Source organism: Geotrypetes seraphini, chromosome 4, assembly GCF_902459505.1.
Source record: "Geotrypetes seraphini chromosome 4, aGeoSer1.1, whole genome shotgun sequence".
In the NCBI taxonomy this organism is placed as follows: domain Eukaryota; kingdom Metazoa; phylum Chordata; class Amphibia; order Gymnophiona; family Dermophiidae; genus Geotrypetes; species Geotrypetes seraphini.
This window is the reverse complement of record NC_047087.1, coordinates 90349635-90361714: the sequence shown is the minus strand read 5'-3', so window position 1 is coordinate 90361714 and position 12080 is coordinate 90349635. Positions and strand designations below refer to the sequence as shown.

Sequence of the window (12080 nt, the reverse complement as noted above, 5' to 3'; positions counted from 1 at the left end):
TCCCTTTACCCACAGAAATACATGAAAAAGGCCATCATTTAGATGTGGTAGCGATGTCCACAAAGGAGATCTTAGACCCTTCTATCTCTCTTTCGGACAGTACTTGGTATCACGATATCTGGTCTGACCATTTCACTTATTATTTCAATCTAACCTGGACTCAGCTAAAATCTAAGACTCGTCCACGGACAGAAAGAGAACACCTCACAAGGGGCCATATCAACCCAGAGGAATATTGGTCACAATATGACCTACAAGTGAAGATAGAAGAAGGAGTTGATTTCTATGATCACTGGATGAAAACTAGCACATCCATTTTAGATAAAATTGCCCCTAAACGAAAGAGTAAAAGCTGCTCAAATAAATACAACAAATGGTTCAACATCAAACTCCTAACAATGAAACAATCAGTAAGACGTTTAGAAAGAATCTGGAAAAAAACAGGAAAACAGTCAGACCGAAACAACTGGAAATCCAACATAAAACTCTACAAACAACAGATAAAAGAAAAGAGCAAAACATTTTACTCATCCAAAATTAACTCATCTAACATCAACTCAAAAGGAGCTAATACAAAAGAACTGTTCAACATAGTTACAAATTTATTTGACACCACACGCCACACTCAACCCATGCATAATATCAAGTTACCCTCAGCAAATGATCTAGCACAACATTTCGATTCAAAAATTAAAAACCTAAGAAATAATCACTCGACAATTGTTGCATGCGAACATCAATCAACTGATATACATGGAAATAAAATACCACGGACATGATTTGGAATTCCTTCCACATTTTCGAATGGAATAACTATATCAAGTTATATAACAAATACTCTAAATCATACTGTGTCCTGGACTCATGTCCCCCAGAAATTATGAAAACAGCTCCAATAGACTTTAAACTATCACCGTTGAATTATTTAACCAATAGCCTAACCAATGGAAAATTCCTCACTAATAATGGTCATATCATAATAACCCCAATTCCAAAAAATCATAAAGAATCATCAACATCAGTAATCAACTATAGACCAGTAGCATCCATTCCATTCATTGTGAAAATCATGGAAGGATTGGTACACACCCAACTGATGGAATATCTCGACCAATTCTCTCTATTGCATGAAACTCAATCAGGTTTTAGTCCTCTGTTTAGCACTGAGACAGTAATTACGGCTATCCTGGATAATTTGTGCTACTTGTTTAGTAAGGGCCTCAACACCCTGATCATGCAATTTGACTTGAGCTCTGCCTTTGACTTAGTGGACCATGGGAAACTGTTACAATGTCTAGATGCAATTGGAATCAGAGGAGAGGTATTAAACTGGTTTCGAGGTTTCCTCATATCCCATATCTACCAAGTCCATTTCAACTACGATCTCTCTGATACATGGAGCAATTCATCTGGCGTGCCACAGGGGTCACCATTATCCCCTCTGCTCTTTATTGTTTATATGTCCTCATTGAGTGCGCAACTATCCCAGCTGGGGATAAAACTATTTAGCTACGCTGATAACTTTCACGATAATCATCCCATTCAATACCTCTATCTCAGAAGTCACCCCCAAAGCAACAGAGGTACTAAATCAGCTGGAGAAATGGATGACTGAGTTCAGACTAAAGCTAAACCCAGAGAAAACAAAATTTTTTATAGCATCGCCACAACCATTTGACACTAAAGCATCACTGTGCATTAATAACCTTAGTCATCCCATTCAACCCACTATGAAGGTATTGGGAGTAACACTGGACTAGAGTCTGACCATGAAAGACCAGGTAGACTCCTTGATTAGAAAGATCTTTCTCACCCTCTGGAAGATTCGGTCCATCAGAGCTTACTTCGATGTCTCATCATTTAGAATTCTGGTACAATCCCTCATACTGAGTCAACTCGATTATTGTAACATTGCCTACTTGGCACTCTCCCAGAAAAATATGTGGCGATTGCAACTGGTACAAAATGCAGCGGTTAGGCTACTTTGTGGACTGAAGAAGTTTGATCATGTAACACCTTCCTATCGACTTCTACACTGGCTGCCGATGGAGGCACGTGTGAAGTTCAAGTTTGGTTGTTTTTGCTTCAAGGTACTTTACGGGTTAGCCCCTAAATATATAACAGACCTTTTCTCTTTCACAACCAACAGACATAGGAGAAGTTGACATCCGAATTTTGTTTCTCCACCGGTTAGAGGTTGTAAATTTAAAAGTCATCACCAACATCTTTTCTCACATCAAGCAGCATTATGGGGTAAAGACCTGGAACAACTGCTCGTGCCTACTACTTATAGGGAATTCAGGAAACGCCTATAAACACATCTGTTCTTGAAGTACATAGGTAACTGACCTATACAATCTTAGTCCTCAACAAATGATCTTCGAACTGTTATTCACTAAGTCTGAACTTTGTTTATACCACTCAATCTGTAATACCTTTTAATCATTGTAAACCGCATAGAACTTCACGGTCCTGCGGTATATATTATTAAGTGGTTTACATCAAAATCACATATACAAAATAGTCATATAAAGACAATTGGGACAGGTCAATAATTCTATATAGAAAATAATACATACAGAACAAGAATCAATGCATGTAGTAATAAAAAAATAAAATAAAAGAACTTAAAGTGGCTATAAGAAAAGATGTGTTTTGAGCATTCTTTTGAATTCCTATAGGGTGGACGATTTCCTGATCTACAGTGGGAGGTCATTCCGGAGTTTGGAGCTGACATAGCGAAAAGCAGAGAGGCGAAAGAATGATAAGCAGAACTTAGGGGGGGAAGTGACAACAGATTGTTGTCTGCAGAGCATAGAGGACGATGGGGTGGTAAGTCTATTAAAGTAGGATGGAGCTGAGAAAGAACGTGATTTGTAGACCATTGTTAGCAGTTTAAAGGTGATACGACCTGATAGAGGGATCTAGTGTTCTTGCTTTAGTAATCAAAACGGTTTGCCGAGTACAGCAGTTTAACAGTAAATATTGAATACGTTGTAATCATTTGTAGAGAATGATGAGGGGAAAAACTTTGGCCCTATCCCTGCCCCATCCCCACCCCCTTGTACTCTGTCCGCCTTGTTCCCACGATCTCAGTCTGATCCCATCCGCACAAGCCTTTAATAGTTATGATTTTATATTGAAATCATTTTATTAAAGTATAAAAAACAATATTCTGTACAACTGTCATTTTATAAATCACAAATATAGAAAAAGAATCAACAAAAAACCCATTTCCCCTCACACCATCCCCTCCACTATCAGGAAAACTGAATGCTACATAGAAAATTCATCCTAACAAAATACCTTGGTCACACACCCGGAACACAAATGCCAAATACATAATAGCTGACCAAAAATGAGAAACAAAAGACAAAATCCCAGAAAGCCACACCTTCCATGTAGTACAACACCAAAGAAATAGAAAGATCCATTTCCTCCTATACTGTGCAAAATATAAAGATCACACATGCCAGGAATGGAGTTACATAATTTGTAAATAGTGATAGCTCAAGGAGTGTAATTATTGAAACACTTTCAATAATTACACTCCTTGAGCTATCACTATTTACAGAACTGCATACATATATGTAGTATCACTACAAAATAAAGGTGAAACCACACCCACTATCAGTGTATTTTTAGCCTTGTATCAACAAAGCAAATTAATCACCATTTAATCATTACAGCATAGCTATGATTGCATATCTTAAGCCACAAGCCTGTTTACTGTGGCACAACACGAACAGGATATGAGGGTAGAACTAGTTGCTTGATTACAGGAAGTGCCAGATACACTTCTCCCTCCATATTCATGGGGGATGCGGCGGACCATAGGCGTGAATACGGAAAAATTGCAAATAACTTTTAAATGTTATTCGCGGTTTTTAGAAAAAGTCTTCTGTTTTTAGTATTGGAACCGCAAATAACTACAGCGGTTTCTGGGCAGGCAAGCAAGCAGCATTTTCTGGGCAGGCAAGCAAGCAGCGATTTCTGGGCAGGCAGCCAGCAATTTCTAGGCAGGCAAGCAAGCAGCGATTTCCGGGCAGGCAACTAGTGATTTCTGGGCAGGCATGCTGGGAAGCAGCGTTTTTCTCAGTGCACACTGGGAAGCATGGAAGCAGTGAATTTGTGGGAGAATGCATGGTAGCAGCGATTTTCAGAATGAATGGTAAGTGATACACTTTTTTATCGGTACAATAAAAGGAAAAAGAAGTTTAATGATGATGTAATTTGGGGGGGGGGGGCAGAGTCAGCTTCCGAAAAATTGTACATAAGCGAATCCGCAGATACGAAACCGCGGATACAGAGGGAGAAGTGTATATGCATAGGCAAATCAAGACAAGAAACAGCTTTGGATCTCACATCATAAAGAGCCTTACGCTTCGCTAGCACAGAAATCATAAATCTAGGTGTTACCAGATGTCTGGATTTCCACGGACATGTCCTCCTTTGTCCGGGTTTTGAAAAGCTTCTATGAAATCGCTGTCAGGCAGGAGGGCGTGGATGCCCTTCTGCCCGACGAGAGCAGGCAGTGGGGGGCAAGGCTAGGGCTGGATTGGGGAGGGGACTGGGGCGTAACAGGGCGGGGATGGATGGAACTGGGCGGGCCTGGGGGCAGGGCTAGAGGTCCAGATTTTCCAAACGGGAAATCTGGTAACCCTACATAAACCCAAAATTTACTTTCTACTTAATTGAGGGGAGGGGCCTCTTAAATGCGACAGTTTAGGGGCCACAATACACATAAATCCAGCCCTGATTATAGTGCTAATTCACTAGGCTGCATTAGGTTTTAACATGAGTTTTAACCTGCATTAATAGTGTGTGTTTACCTGATGCAGAAATTTCTATTAGGAGGCACTGGAGGTTGAGGAATGTGCCTTGCAGTTAAACAAGCATTGATAACGTGCAACACTGCATTCTTGAATTTTGCAGAAGACAAGAAACATCAGTTCTTAGCAATGGCGTTTTAATTACCTTGAGTTGTTACTTTGTCTCAATTGTGTGATCCCTGATGCAGATTTGATGCCGAAACAAAGCCCATGTCAAGTCTATCAATACACTATCCAAAAAACTCAAACTGAGCAAACCTACTATTTAATCTTAACATGGCCACTAGCCGAAAAACAACCAGAGAGCAGGAAAAGCCTCAGTCTTAATCAGGAGTCATCAAATCTCTCCAAACTCCCTTTTCCAATCATTGGCATAAAAACCTCCCTCTGGTCATTATTTTTTCAAATATCTCTAATGTAGTATTCAGTCTCAATTTAAATACTATGTGCATTTCTAAATTCTCTCCTCTTGAGCGCCAGTTCAAAACCATGTAAAGTTAATTGCGGCTTGTACTTGTAATAAATTTAACGTCTGGAAAAGCTTTTTTTCAAATATAGATTCAAACAATTCAAGAGATCGTAATAGTTTACTTGCTCTATAGCTCCTGACCAAGTAAACTATTTATTATGATCTCTTGAATTGTTTGAATCTATATTTGAAAGAGAGCTTTTCCAGACATTAAATCTATTACAACTGCAAACCGCAATTAACTTTGCATGGTTTTGAACTGGCACTCCGAGAGAGGAGAGAACTTAGAATGACGTGGAGGGGCATTTTTGAAAAAAAATGTCTAAGTCCTATTTAGACGTTTCCAGCTGAAGGAACAAAAACATCCAAATATAATTTTTTAAAAATTTTTTTACTTAAGACGTCTTGGCCACCAGGACATCTAATGTTATACTCCATTTTCAATCAGAAATACATTCATGTTGAAAATGTCCTAATCCTGACCATTTGGACGTGGGTGGGGCCAGCAAAGTAATGGACTGGCCACATAGACATCCCAACAGAGCAATGGGACAACTTAAAGGGCCCTGCTTGGAACTTCACATAAAGGGTGCCAGCTGTATATCTCACCATAACCCCCTTATAATTTATGTTGAGGCCCCCCCCCAAAAAAAATCTACTATACCCTCCTGTGTACCACCCCAATAGCCCTTATGGCTGCAGATGGCACCTATATGGCAGTATAATAGATTTGGGATGAACTCACATGTTCTACCATAAATGTAGTAGTTTGAGTGGCTTATGGGCCTGGGTCCTCCTCTCTATGGTTCACTAGCCTACCCACCAGGCTACTTAAGACACCTGTCTGCAGCTCCACAAGGCTTCTCCTTACCAGATGCTGTCTCATTTTGTGTGGTGGAAGGGGGTCAGTGAGCACTGGGGGGAGTGTGAGGGTGTCTTACCTTGATGCATGCAGTGGTTATCTAGACAGTTTGGGCACGTTTGTGGCACTTAGACCCTTCTAAAACAGGTGTACTGGGATTTCAGGGCGGCAGAGAGCAGGATAGTCAGCAAGGACGTGAGCGACTGGTCCTCAGCAGTCGCTTCAGTTTGTATCAGCAACCCCATACAGTGTTCCTTCTTCTGTTTAGTGAATTGCTGCCTTCCTACTTATGCATGCATTTCCCCTCATTTGCATGATCGGATCCGATATTGATTGAACAGCTGTTTAGTGAATCGGGTCGGGAAACGATCGTAAAACCATCGGTAAGTTTTGTGACTCTAACCCTTTGTCACTCCAACAGTTAAATGCACCTTGAGTCCACAGCTTTAGTTAACTGCGTTCCACATTAGTGGTTCTGCTGTTCATGAATGATAATGAATTCTGCTCCACATTAGCACCATTATTGCCTTCCTCTAACTACTGAGAATACATCCAACAGTTATTGCAGATTAAATTTTGCAGTTAAAACACATTACTTGCAAAATCCTCAAGCGGTTTAATAAATAGGGGCCGACATCCACACTGCTTTTAGTTAAGTGGGTAATAGCAGAAGGGAATCCTTTGATACATCACTGATATCAATTCTTTTTGTTGGCAATTATCAAAGGCAAAGTTTGTCCCATGGCTTTGGAATCAGAACAGTCTGGTGTTATGCTCTTGGCCCAGCAAAGAAATAGGGATGGGCTGCCAGATCATTTTCTTTTTTGTTGTTTTATTGTTATTCATTTGTTTTTGTTTTAAAACAAATGTCATTAACAGTGTGCACTATGGGCTGGAATTAAAAGGCGCAGTCATAGTTGTCTGCCTAAAAAAACAGTTGCCGATCACATGTCAATCACACAACAGCACCATGGGGTGTCCAACCTGCGGCCCTGTGAAGTATTTTATGCGGCCCTGGTCGAGGGTGATACAGTGTTTTCCTCTGCTGCCCCCTGGTGTTTACCATCTTGCCGGCTCCCTACTCTGTCTTGCTGCAGCGTTTGCGCATTTGTGCAGCCCCAGAAACATTTTTTTCGGCCAATGCGGCCCAGGGAAGCCAAAAGGTTGGACACCCCTGTTAGAGAATCACATCATGAAAGGTAGGCGCCAGAAATATAGGCCAGTGATTTAAAGGCCTACACTTCTGGTACCTACCTTTCTTGTGAATCGTGGCTACAGAGGCACTTTATGGTGCTTAATGCCACTTCTGGCGTTACACACAACTACAGTGGCATTAGCTGTCATAAATCACCTCTGTAGCTGTGATGAAGGCAACGGTAGGTAGGGTTATCGGATGTGTGGTAAAACGCAGACGTGTTCTCTTTTTAGAGGATTGTCTGGGTGCCCTTATGGACTTTCCAAAACCTGATAGTTTGTCTGGGTTTTGGAAAGCCCTGACCTCCCTGCCATGTTTGGAGTATGCACAGATGATGTCACATGTATCCGCGCTTGCTTAAAGGCCCTCCAAATGCGGTCTGGAGGTCTTAAAAGAAAGACAAGGCTTTGTGGGGGTGGAATGGGGCTGGGCTAGGGGTGGGGGCCATGTGTCCGGGCTTCTCCGTTCAAAAATCTGGTAACCCTAATGGTAGGTGCCTACATTTTTAAAAAAATTATTTCAGTTGCGTTTAAATGGCTTTTCAACTTAAGTTAGGTGCTGGTAGGCACGATTCATGTAAAAGGTAAGCACTGGAACTTAGATAACTTAGATGTCAGGAGCTAGACCAGTTTTAAAAACATTTAAGTGCCAAGAAAGTACCAAAACTGATCAGATGACCACTGGAGGGATTGAGTAATGAACCCACACACACACACACACACACTCCCCTAGTGGTCACTAACCCTCTCTCACTACACAAAGATCTGAATGAAACAGCATATTCCTGTCTCTTAAACAGCAGCACCTTGTATGGGAAAGCTAAGTAGAGCTGCACACAGGTGTCTTAAGTAGCCTGGTGGGTGGGCTTGTGAAACATAGAGAGGAGGACCAAGACTCATAAGTCACTGTAACCACTACATTTATGGTAGATAGTTTGAGGCCATCAAAACCCATTATACTGCCATATAGGTGCCACCTGCAGTCATAAGGGCTATTGGCGTAGTAGACAGCTGGGCATAGTAGGCTTTGGGAAAGTTTTCGAGGGTTCAGCATAAATTATAAGAGGTTTATAGTGAGATGTACATTTGGCACCCTTTATGTGAAGTTCACAGCAGTGCTCTGTAAGATGCCCCACTGCTCTGTTAGCATGTCTGTGTGGCCAGACTATTACAATGCTGTCCCCTCCCATGTCCAAATGATCTTGGATTTGGATGGTTTTGTGGTTAAAAATGGTCAAAAAAATTAAACATCCTAATGTTGGACATCCTGATGGCCAAGATGTCTAATTTTTGAAAAACTGGTGTTGCTAGTTTCGAAAATGGTTAATTCTCTACCCCCGACTTTGGACATCTTGAGGCAAACATCCATAGTCAGACTTAGACGCCCTAATGAAAATGCCCCATATTACTCAGTCTTCTCTATAGTGCACATTATTATCGGTGAATGACATTTATTTTAAACAACAGCCCATCCTGACAAAGAACCATAAAAGGCTACTGAAGATTTTAAGCTTATCAAAGTACCATGTAGTGCTGTGGATAACTGCACAAGTACTTAAGATCAGCTGTGAATATTAAGTAGATCCCGCAGGAAAAGGAGCCCACTTGTGGCCAGTCCCATATCTTTTGAGGTAGACACCAACTCTTGGGGACCATTTTTTAAATTGTAAGTTGGAGGTTCATAGTCGAAAACTATGCCTTTGTCAAGAAAAGCCAACCCCTCCAATTTTTTTCATGTCACTCTTACCTTACCTCATTTGTAAGTTTATTGAAAGAAACATTCACTAAAATAAGCACTCTTGCAGATTTTTAGCTAGTCAGAGGATAGCTGACTATAGACACATCTACCAACATCTTCCTCGTTATTGTATATTTTGCTAATTGCTTTAAGTCCTCCTCAGTAAGGCTTGTGTCCAAAATGTTTTTATGCCAAAATCCCTGAGTGATTTACTTCAACTATATTTGCCAATGACTGCATCCCACAGAGAGAGGATTGACTTAACAGGTAGGCCCATTTGGTTAATTTGATACATGGGAACAGTATTTCTTTTCTCATACCTAGTTTCACTTTTCAGACGATACATGTGAATTGGTGCAATGTAAATAGAGCCTTTTGCAAATAATTACGTACTTTATGTTTTCCATTTCATCATCTTTTTCTGCCAGTTTTCTTTCAAAATCTGATTTAATCTGTGCGAGCTCAAGTTGGAAACGAAGTGTCTTGCTCTCTTCATGTTCCAGAGCGCCCTGAGAGAGGACACAGAAAAAAAAACACCCCCATGAGCAAAGGCCACCTGAGAATCATCACACATACTGGTGAAGATTTGCCCTTTGGAATGTAGAAATACTTTTGCCTCTAAAGTTATACAAAAACAAATATTGCTACAGTGGTCTGTTATCAATTAATTGTGAAATTACCCTATAATTCATGAACAGCAATTATACTTAGTGAAGTGTGTGTATGTATGTATATCTCTCTATCTCTCTATCTATCTATATATACATCTATATATCTATATCATAACTGGCCTGGACAGGAGCAATGATGCATACTGGACTCTGAATGGGACACAATAGGTAATTTTCTAATCTATTTCCTTCATGTAAATATGTTTAACATGTGAAAACTATCTCTTATAAAACTGTACATCTGAATATTTGCATATTGCTATGCAGTGATGTACCAAAGGGGGGAGGGCGGTCTCCCCCAGCTGCAGCTCTTAGTGGGGTGCTCCATTCCCATCCTCATGCTGTAGCCTGCAATCTTAGGGCCACCAGCAGCATCAGTCAGCTGAAAATGCTGCCTTCTCGTCAGCCTGGAAGCTTTCCCTCGCTCTGCAATATTCTGCCTCTGTGGGGAAAGGAAGCTGACTGACACTGATGGTGGCCCGAAGATTCACTGAATCCCCTTAAAACCCTCATCGAACGCCACTGTACACACATTTAGGCCTAGAAAACCCAATTGTTTCAGGGTCACAATGGAGGACTTCTGGGGCCACTTGTGGCCCCTAGGGCTGTTCGTGGGAGACTACTGCAGTAGGAGGTAGGGCCTGAGCAGTGCTTGTCAAGACCCTCCAAGTGTCCACAGATTTAACCCTGAGTGGACAGTAGGGATAGCTCTAAGGTGTTACAATACAGGCATACCTCAGCTTCTTCCAATGCTACCTGCACCTCAGACTTTTCTTGTTCTATCTGTTTCTTGATCTTTTCTACCTCATGAAGACTTTTGCTTGCTTCACTGATCTGGTCTGTCAGATCAGCAATCTCCTCTAAAAAAAAGAAAAGGCCATGAATGTATGTAAAAAAAAACAAAACAAGTTTTAAAGGGTTGCCAATAAACTCAGGAAACATGTATATGACAATGTCCCAGAGGCAAAAAGTCTAAACCCAAGCCTCAGTTTCTAAGGGGGCTGATATTCAGTCTGTGGGAGTCAGGCCAGCTAACTCCAACCGCAGATATTCAATGCCACACCATCTGCAGTGACCGGCATTGAATATCTGGTTTATTTTTGGCTGGCTCAAACTTAACCAGCTAAGTCAAATTTTAGCACTGGCTGGTTAAGTTATAATGGCCAAAGATAGACCTGCTATTTGCGTGGACCGATTTGGTGCTAAACTTGGCTGCTCAGTGCTTAAAACTGGCAGCTATTGCATGATATAGCCAGTTAGGTTTTAGCAGCTAATGCTAATATTCAGCGGAGGTAGCCAGCTTGCTCCCAATAGTGGTTAGCTGGCCTAACGCTATTTAACTGGACAGGAGCCATTCCTGGCCAGTTAAATAAAGCTGAATATTGGGAAGTAAATATATAAACTTGCTTTATTCCTCTGAAAAATCAAATGGAGCAACAGTACAGAAATATAAACACAATGAAGGAAATTTTAAGCCAATGTTTTCTACTGTGAGACTTGTACAGTCATAGTTGGGATACAGAGAAGGAATATGGAAGAGTGCAGTAGTCAGTAATTAGTGATTCTTACTGAAGGCCATTGCTGGCATACAGAAGGGGAGTGTGTACAGAAAGGAAATGAGATGCCACATAGAAGTTATTTAAATAACTGGGATGTTCCTATGTAAAATACTTGGCACATTGTATAGCTGGTACAAACTGGTTTGGGTAGAACGTGTTTTCCTCACAAGTGTGTGAAGACGTGATGAGTCAGGCATTGACCTCCTCAAGCTAACCTCTTGACCAATGTTTGTAAACTATGCATATCTGGTTTGTATATTTGTATGTACTTTCTGTCAGATTAGGTAGTGCCAGAGGGCATCACTCATTAGGAGAGGTAGTTAATAAGATTAGCAAGTGTTATCTGTGTACACTAAATGAGCCATGTATGGTTCCAGGTTTAATTCAATACTTGATATATCGCCCGCCTAGGTGGTTTACAATAATAATCTTAAAAGGGGAAATGAAAGTGAATTTTACTAGAAGAAAGGGGAACAAAGTGAAAGCAAGGAGAGGAGAGGGGAACTAGGGGAGTCTGTACAGGTTGATTCCAAGGCCTGGAAGACAATTAATTGCATGCATTCGTGAAAAGGAATGTTTTAAAGGATTCTTTAAATTTATCGAGAGTCATGTCCTTAGATATGAAGGAAGTACATTCCAAAGTGTTAGACCTCTGACTGAGAATTTAGTGTACCATGTCATATCGTAGGTAATTAGACATGAATGTGGTACGACTAAAAGGTTCTGTTGTGTTGATTAGAGTGTACGAGAGGGTG

At 40.9% G+C, this 12080-nt stretch overlaps 1 protein-coding gene across 2 annotated transcripts in view; it reads right to left on the bottom strand.

Annotated features, from left to right (window-relative positions):
* Positions 1-12080, bottom strand: part of MYH15 (myosin heavy chain 15) — a 143725-nt gene that overhangs the window by 28218 nt on the left and 103427 nt on the right. For both annotated transcript variants that reach the window (XM_033941288.1, XM_033941289.1), the window contains exons 33-34: positions 10502-10626; positions 9489-9604 (exon numbers count right to left, since the gene is read on the bottom strand). In XM_033941288.1, coding sequence (XP_033797179.1) covers positions 9489-9604; positions 10502-10626 — 241 coding nt within the window. The remainder of the gene's footprint in view (positions 1-9488; positions 9605-10501; positions 10627-12080) is intronic.